General features: G+C 35.3%; 1 protein-coding gene across 2 annotated transcripts in view; it reads right to left on the reverse strand.

The window, feature by feature from the left end:
* Window positions 1–9,459, reverse strand: part of Pkn2 (protein kinase N2) — a 122,076-nt gene that overhangs the window by 73,317 nt on the left and 39,300 nt on the right. For both annotated transcript variants that reach the window (XM_013024713.1, XM_013024714.1), the window contains exon 2: window positions 7,885–8,185. In XM_013024713.1, coding sequence (XP_012880167.1) covers window positions 7,885–8,185 — 301 coding nt within the window. The remainder of the gene's footprint in view (window positions 1–7,884; window positions 8,186–9,459) is intronic.

Below are 9,459 nucleotides of genomic sequence, written 5' to 3' on the forward strand. Positions count from 1 at the left end.
AAGGAAGGAAGGAAGGAAGGAAGGAAAGAAGGAAGGAAGGAAGGAAGGAAGGAAGGAAGGAAGGAAGGAAGGAAGGAAGGAAAGGAAGGGAAGGAAGGGAGGGAGGGAAGGAAGGAAGGAAGGAAGGGAAGGAAGGAAGGAAGGAAAAGAAAGGCAATAACAAAGAAAAAAAATCTACCATGACTACAGTACTAGCCTGGAACAGAGTTCATATATTTCACATGATATAAAGAATGTCAAATACTAAAAAATGAAACATAATATACATAATAAAGAACAAACTGGACTAGGTATATTAGACAAATGGAGACTGACTTTAAAACATTAAAATGTGCTAACTGGAGTTACAAAAGGAAAGAGAAGAAATACCAGTGGTACAATATTCAAAGGAGCTAAGCATTTCCCATAATTGATGATATACACATATCTCCAATCAGGAAACTTGACTAATCTGTGGCAGGTCAAATGAGAGGAAATTTTTACCAATGTATTTAATGTACAGAACCACAGACACAGAGAATATCTTAATAAAACAGAAGAAAGGGCGGTTTATCTACATATCTTCATCTAGCAGATGTCTCATCAACAGTGTTATCTAGAAGACATGAAATAAGTTTTCAAGTGCTAAGAAAACAAATGTCAGTCTAGACCTGTATATCACAGACATCACTTTTAAGTATCTAGAAAGAAGAAGCTAGGTGCCAGTGGCTCCCGCCTGTAATCCTAGACACATCTCCATTTCTAGCTTCTTGCTGGTTAACTAGAGATGATAATCTTAAGAGACTTAACTCCTTGGGGTGGCTTTCAACCATGATACTCAGATCTCAGCTTCCTGAGTAGCTAGGATTACAGATGTGAGCCACCAGTGCCCTGCTCATAAGCAATTAATTTAATAGGACATAAATTTCTCCTTTCATAATCCTTAAAGACTGGGAAAGTACGGCTATGCAGGCTAGACTGGCCTGAACTCTGGTTCTTCCTGCCTCCTCTCAGTGCTGAGACTATGTATACAATCATGCCTACCAATAAATTTTCTTTTTCTCTATTTTCAGGATGATTCATTTGTGGCAAAGATTCAGAAAAATGGTTCTTTCCTAAATATTGCCTGTTGAAATCTCAGATTTCAACTAAAAGATTACCCCTCTATTTTATAGAGATCAGTAAATTTTAAACTTTCTCATAAATTACATTTAATCTCTGCCAATTTCCATGTGGGGAAATATCAGATTAGAAACAGGTCAGTCTCTCTCTCTCTCTCTTTAGGTCTCATGCTTGACTCTGTCACTTAACTGCTGATGCTCTACCACTTGAGCCAAGCTTCCAGTCTAGCTTTTTGCTGGTTAACTGGAGGTAAGTCTCTTAGACTTTCTACTGGAGTTGGCTTCAAACAGCGATCCTCAGATTTCATCTACCTCAGTAGCTAGGATTACAGGTGTTAAGCTATGAGTAACTGGCACAATTTAAAACTTTTAATTTTATTTGTGTGTGTATGTGAGTGTGTGCATATAACTGGTATGTGTATGCCCCAGTTCTGGGGGCTTGAACTCAGGGCCTAACATCTGTCCCTGAGCCTTTTTCACTCAAGGCTAGAGCCCAAAGCTCCCAGCTTTTTGCTTTTTAATTGGAAATCAGGTGTGTCATACTTTCCTCCTCGGGTTGGCTTTAAATTATGACCCTTCGATCTCAGCCTCCTGAGTAGTTAGGATTACTGGCAACAGCATTTTTTTGAAAGAGGTCTCTCTACCTAGTCACCTACCTTTTATTTTTTAATTGACAAATGATTGTATATATTTATTGTATATAATGTTATGTTTCATTACATGTGAAATGAACAAATCAATCTAGTTAAGATAACCAAGTCCTTTTTCTTTGTATGTAATCTTCACACAGGTTTTCAAACTACCCTTACTAATTTGCCACATCACCAACAGTATAAAAGGATTCCCTCTTCTTTCCACATTGTTACCTATATTTCTCCCTCAGCTTTTTTTTTTTTTTTTTTTTGGTCGATCATGGGGCTTGAACTCTGGGCCTGGGCACTGTCCCTGAGCCCTTCAGCTCAAGGCTAGCACTTTGCCACTTGAGCCACAGTGCCATTTCTGGTTTTCTGGTGGTTCACAGGAGATAAAGTGTATCATTGACTTTCCTGCCTGGGCTAACTTTGAACCCCAATCCTCAGATCTCAGCTTCCTGAGTAGCTAGGATTACAGGCATGAGCCACCAGTGCCTGCCTCCCTCAGCTTTTTAAATAATAATCAATCTAACAGGTATGAGGTAACATGACATCTGATGGTTTTAATTTGTATTTCTCTACTACAGACAATGAACAACTTTTTCATATATTTGTTGGCCATTTGCATGTCATCTTTTAAGAAATCTCTACTCCTTTTTTATTTCTTTTTGCAATTCTAGGGATCAAGCAAGCCCAGGACTTCCTGTATCCTTAACAATCTACCCAGAAACTATATTCCTGCAGCCATCTTCAAGTCAGTTATCTAATTGTTTTCTTATTACTGAGCAGTTTAAGTTCCTTGTACATGGGTAGTAGTTTCTTACTCAATACATGATCTGTGAATCTTTTCTGCCAATCTGGAGGCTATTTGTGGCAATCCCACTTAGCATGGAACTTTAAGCTACCTTCTAAAATCTATACTTTTTTTTTTGGGGGGGGGTCAGTTGTGGGGCTTGAACTCTGGACCTAGATGCTGTCTCTGCACTCTTCAGCTCAAGGTGAGCACTCTACCGCCTGAGCTACAGCACCATTTCCAGTTTTCTAGTGGTTAATTGGAGATAAAAGTCTAACGGATTTTCCTGCCTGGGCTGGCTTTGAACTATGATCCTCAAATCTCAGCCTCCTGAATAGCTAGGACTACAGGCGTGAGCCATAAAAATCTATACATTTTTAAGTCTCATGCTTAAGTCTTTACTCTTGATTCTTTTGTAAGGGGTGAATTATGGGTTCATTTTCATTTCTCTTCATGTGAATATTTAGTTTGCTCAACATTATTTGTTGAAGTTACTCCCCTTGGCCAATTGCTTGTCCCTAATGGCTTTCTCCAAAATTGACAGGTGTGTAGGTTTACTTAGGGTATTATTAGTGTTTTGGCTGATAACTGTTTGTTGTCAATACTACATGTATCTTTTATCTTCTGAAATCCAGTATTTAGATGCTTTCAGCTCTGTTCATTTTGCTCAAGTTAATTCTAGCTACTTAGGGTCTTTGGTGCTTCCATATGAATTTCACGTTTGTCTTCCTTCCTATCTTGTGAAGAACAACTTTGGGATTTTGGCAGGTATTGGACTGAATCAACAGACTGTTTGGGGTAGGATAAGCATTTGCACAAGATTAATTATTCTAATGTAGGAGCACAACACGTCTTTCCAAGTATTTATGTCATCTTCAATTCTATCATCAATGTTTTAACAATTTTCAGTATAGATAGGACTGTTATACCTCTTTTGTTAAAAGGATTTATGAATATTTTATTTTTTGTTATCATTGTAAATGGGATTGTCTTAATCTTTTCAGATAATTCACAGTATATAGAAATGCTACTGCTTTTTTTCTTTTTGTATTGTGCTAACTTTACTGAATTCTTTTATCTGCTATTAAGATTCTGCTTCTTCCTTTACAATTCAGATGCTTGCTCCTTTTCCCTCCTTCCTTCCCTCTCTTCTTCTCTCCCCTCTATACTTTTGTTTAGTGCTCTGATTAGGATTTCCAGGACTAACTGAGCAGAAGTACTAAGAGTGAGTATATTTGTCTAGTTCATGATCTTAAGTAAAAAGTCTTCCACTAAGCCAGGTGTTGGTGGCTCACCCCTGTAATCCTAGTTACTCAGGAGGCTAAGATCTGAGGATCACAGTTCAAAGCCCGCCCAGGCAGGAAAGTCCATGGCATTCTTAACCCCAATTAACCACCAGAAAACTTTCTAGAAATGGTACTGTGCCTCAAGTGGTAAAGAGCTAACCTTGAGCTGAAGAGCTCAGGGACAGTGTCCAGGCCCAGAGTTCAGCTCCATGACTGACAAAACAAAAAAAAGTCTTCTACTATTCACTATTAAGTATGTTAACTATGGGATTGTCATGTATGGCTTTTATTTTGTTGAAGAACAAATCCTATTCATCTAACTGGCTGAGTTTTTAATCACAAAAAAAGCTAAATTTTGGTCAAAGTTTTATCTACATCTACCAAGATAACTATATGAGTTTTGCCTATTACACTATTTTAAAAATACATCAAAGATAGAATGGACAGGGGGTTCAACAATATTCTGCGTAAAAAAGAACATCAGATAATTAATTTCCTACTATTTTGAAAAACAAATGACCACATTTATTTTACAAATAATAGTTAAGCTGATCAAATAATAGTCTAAGAATTTTTCCGTTTTAGGCTCACGCCTATAATTCTAGCTCCTGAAGAGGCTAAGATCTGAGGAGTGTAGTCTGAAGCCAACTTGGGGAGGAAAGTCTGTGAGACTCCTATCTCCAAGTAACCACAAGAAAACCAGAAGTTGCAATGTGGCTCAAAGTAGTAGAGAAAAAAGCTCAGGGACAGCGCTGAGGCCCTAAGTTCAAGCCCCATGACAGACAAAAAAATAAATAAGAAATTTTCAGTTTTATAACTGCAACACCTAATAAACATAACTATTTTACAAATAAGAAATCAGTGATGTGGGAATTATTTCAGAGGCGAGTTAAAAGGAAGCTGGGTGCTCACACCTGAAACCAGCTTGGAAGATCATGGTTTGAAACCAGCTTGGGTATAAAAGACCAAAATAACAAAAACTATGGCTGGAGACCCGGTTCAAGACTGTCACTGGGCAAGAAAGGCATGGGATCTGAGTTTGAAACCCCAGGTCTGCCAAAAAATAAAAAAAGAGGGAGAGGGAGACTCCTAACTAGACAGTAATCATTTATATAATATAGACTTAAATTGTCCTCTTCTTTAGCCATTCATCCTGCTTATGTAACCCTAAAACAATATGTAACTTCCACTAATTGTTATGTTTATAGTTCATACCTTCTGCTATGTTAAGTCCATCCCTACTTCAATGAACTGAAAGCAAAGTATGTGTCCTTGAATATTCTAGTGGGAGCTAATATAAAAAAATTCACTTTATTTACCTTAATACACAATACAACCTACTTTTATAGCAAACAAACCTAAAACTAATGCTATAGTTCTTTAGTCCCTGTATTGTTCTTTTAATACTATTCTATACATTTAATGTAATGTTGCCCAATCAGTAACAAAGCAGCAAAAAACGAAAATAAAAAATAAAAAACAACCAACCTTTAGTTTGAATATGCCATTTGCTAGAACCTTAAAAAAAACACCTAATAAACTTACATTTTGCAGTGCTAGAGATCAAACACAGGTCTTCATGCTTCTAGAACTTGTTAATTTTACTCCAAACAAGCTGAAGTATTAAACCAATCACAATTGAAAGTTATAGTTCATGTAATATTTGACTTCTCATTTTCTGAAAAGTCAGATTAAAAACTACCAGTTAAACAGAGCCACTAGCCTATAATTCCAGCTACTCAGGAAGCTAAGATATAAGGAATGTGGTTCGAAGGCAGCCTGAATAGGAAAATCTATAAGTCTTGTTATTTCTAATAAACTACCAAGTAGCTGGAAATGGACTTCTGACTCAAGTGGTATAGCATTAGAGCAAAAGAACCACGCCTATACCTAGCACAAATAAAGAAAGCCAGTAAGGTTTATGGCCTATTCTAAAACTTTTATTTTTAGCTCTGTTGCCTCATGAAAAAGCATGTTTTACTACTAATTACAAGAAATAAGATTTTGGTTTCCTGGGTTTTAAAATTTTCATATAAAATATTTACAACTAAATGTCTTCTATGTTCCAGATTTGGTAATAAGCCTAGAAAATAGATGGATGAAAACACATCTCCGCCCTCAAGGAGCACACAGTTTATTTCATGAGTGATATAAACATATATGGAAACATACATGGAAATTGCAATACAACAATGAATAAATAGCACAGAGAAGATAAGCACAAAATGTGAGGGAAAGTGTTGTATGCAAATTGACTTTTGAGAAAGGTCAAGAATTTGACAGTAAGACTGAAAGGTGGTCCATTTTAAAAAGTTTTCTATTTGTTTGCATAAATTATAGGACAGACAAATGGAATCTAAAGTTGCAGAAGGCAGGTCCAGAAATAGGATTTCAGGATTAGAGATTGACTGGGAAGGCATATAAAGGAAGCACTGAAATGATAAAAACAATTCAGTATAGATTATAATGATGATTCACTGGATATACTTTGATTTGTTAAAAATCTTCAAATTGCATCCTTAAAAATCCTTTTAAATATATTATTAATTTATACTTCAATTCATTTTAAAAAGGGCCTAGAGAAATCAAAGGGCTACTTTCTGTGTTGCTAAAACCCTTTCATATTCCAGTGACTCACAAGGTAGTAACCAGTATTCTGTGAAGAAGAAAATGTTTTCTCTAAATAAACACAGTTTATTAAAGTTCCAGCACTACTTATTTTAGACTTGTCCTAGATGTAATGAGCAAAAAATGTAGAGTTTGGCAGAGTTCCAAACACAACAGACTATTTCTGCATTTATATATTACTACTAAAGTCAGTATTTCATAATTTATGCTTCCACTTCTAATATATTATTAAATTTTTGTGTAAAACTAAGTAAGAAGTTGAAGAGTTTTTCTTAAAGAACTTGATGATTCTGAGCAAATGAGATTACATCTTTGAGATTATTTCAGTTCCAAATAAGGTTAGCTTCCTAAACTTCTTTCATTTTAAAGATTATTCTTACATGATTGAAACCTAAATACAGAATCACTAAATAAAAGCCCTAGTCTCAGATGTAGAATGTGAAGCATGAAAACAAATTGCAATGAATATCAAATGTGTTTGCTGTAACTTTAGATACTTTAGTTTTAGTTCTATCTACTTTCTTACTAGCTAAACATATTTTCATATAATTTTACGGTACTATTTTACTCTATACATACAACTCTTATGCTTTTGTAAATGAATTAAGGGTTATAGAGTTTAAGTAACTATTTTACTCAAAACATCATTTTCCCAAGGATGAAACTAATTATACTCATATATTATATATTTTTTGTATGGAAAATATAGAAAGAATCCAGATATGGTACAAATGGGTATTTCTTTTTTTGGAGGGGATGGAGGAAATTCAGACAATAAAAGGTAACATTAATGTTAGGAAAAGTTTCTATGGAAGTTTTCCTATTTTTTTGTACTACGGAACAATTTCCAACATAAATATCTGCTGATTCACTGTTTAAAAATAATGCTCTTAGGATGGAATTATGGATTGTATTTCTCTTTTATTTTCTATGCTTACAGAAAAAAATGTTTAGTTTTTTACGTTGCTTTTCTAATTAAACAATGTCTGAAGCTAGTGTTAATTCAAGTTGCACAGAACAAAAAGTACTAATGTCTTAAGTGTGATTACTTATTTCTGCAGAGTATGAAAAATATCCCTTGCTCACAGCATTCATTTTTAACTTTAAAAAGTCATTGGCAAACTCATGCTGCTGATCACAAGAATGATTCAGGTAAAAGCATGCAGCTGACTCAATACAAAACATTAATACTAGGGGAAAAAATCCCTCTAAGAAATGTCCTACTGTCTGAGGATAAAAGAATCTATCAGCAATACCCATCTCTTAAGTAAACTTCAATTTTCATAGCTACCAACTGTTGCCTTTCCAAAGAGAAACATCTCAACCATGGAGAAAATAGTCTCTGTACTTTTAGAAAAGTTGAAAAGTGTTTATGTCACAAAACAGGTAATTTTCTATACATCTTTTGCTACTATACTACATAAATACCAAATAAAGTAAAGTACCTGTGACATCTTCTGGATCTGATACAACAATATGTGCATTTAATTCTTGTAGCTTGTGATGTAGTTCTTCTAATTTTTTATTTGATTTTTTCAAAATGTTGTCTACATAAGCCAAATTTTTTTTATCTGTGGTGACTTTTCTCAGATTTTCTGCTCCTTCTTTAATTTTCAGTTCTTTCCTTATTTCCCTCTTGATTCGATCCTTGATATCATCCAATTTCTGTTGCACCATTGTATCTGAGAAGTCCAATTTTTGAACAGCACTCACGTTCTCAGAAAATGGAAGATTTCTGGAATCTCCCTACAAAAAAACAAACAATAAAACTAAATTAATAAGCAAACAAACAATGAAGTAAAGGCAATGTAGTTGCTCAGTAAAATATGTAGCATTAAAGATGGTGTTCCTGGCATAAAGATTTGCATTACATTAATTTTCTAAAAAGCAAACAAAATCTATTAAATTTTAACCACATAAAATCATAATTCAAATACTCTGCCTATTGCCTAGATAACCTTATATTTATATCAAAAGAAAATGAAACAACACATCTACACAGAGACCTCTCAGGCTTATCCAGATAGTGACAGACTATGTACTCAAGTTAAATCTTAATTTCCACATTATGAACCTCAGGCAAATTACCTTTTTAAGTTTCTGTTTGATGATCTATAAAATGTAAATAATAATATTAGTTCCTTACAGATAATAATTCAAAATACTATGGATAAGATATAAATCTTGATCTACTATAGTTACTTAATGAAAAGACCAGTAAACTCTACAGGTAATTTTATCATATATAGAAAATGTTTTAAAAAGAAAACTAATATTGACAAAGTAAAATAAAATTATAACCTTGAGCTGGGAATGTGGCTTAGAGGCAGAGTGGTTGCCTCGCATGCATGGGTTCGATTCCTCAGTACCAGTCAGAGAATAAGCTAGAAGTGGCGCTGTGGCAGAAGTGTAGAGTGCTAGCCTTGAGCAATTAAGCTCAGGGACAGTGCTCAGGCCCTGAGTTCAAGACCAGGACTGACAAAAAAAAATTATAACCTTATGGGCACTTTTTAATTAGCGAATTAAATGTACTAGAGCCAGATACAACTATATTCAGAAATCCATTTATATATTTCATAGCTAATCATTCCAACTAACTGGCTGACTTACTACAAAAACATTAAAAGAACTGGGCGCCAATGGCTCATGCCTGTAATGCTAACTACTCAAGGCTGGGCCCTGAGATAGGATCACAATTTGAAGCCAACCCAGGCAGGAAAAACTGTGAGACTTTTCTCTCCAATAAACTACAGGGGGTGGGGGTGGGGTGGGGGGGAAGGAGCCCCAAGTGGAGCTATTGCTCAAGTAGTAGAGTGCTTGCCTTGAGCAAAAGGTTCACAGCATCCAGGCCCTAAAAAATCTTCAAGCCCCAAGACAAGACCAAACGCAATATCCAATATATTTATCTTAAAAAAATCAAATCTTGGGGCTGGGGAGGTGGCTCAGTGGTAGAGTGCTTGCCTTGCATGCATGAGGCCCTGGGTTCGATTCCCCAGCACCACATAAGCAAAAAGAAAAAA

The sequence above is a fragment of the Dipodomys ordii genome, unplaced genomic scaffold (assembly GCF_000151885.1).
Source record: "Dipodomys ordii isolate 6190 unplaced genomic scaffold, Dord_2.0 Scaffold78, whole genome shotgun sequence".
NCBI classification, from domain to species: domain Eukaryota; kingdom Metazoa; phylum Chordata; class Mammalia; order Rodentia; family Heteromyidae; genus Dipodomys; species Dipodomys ordii.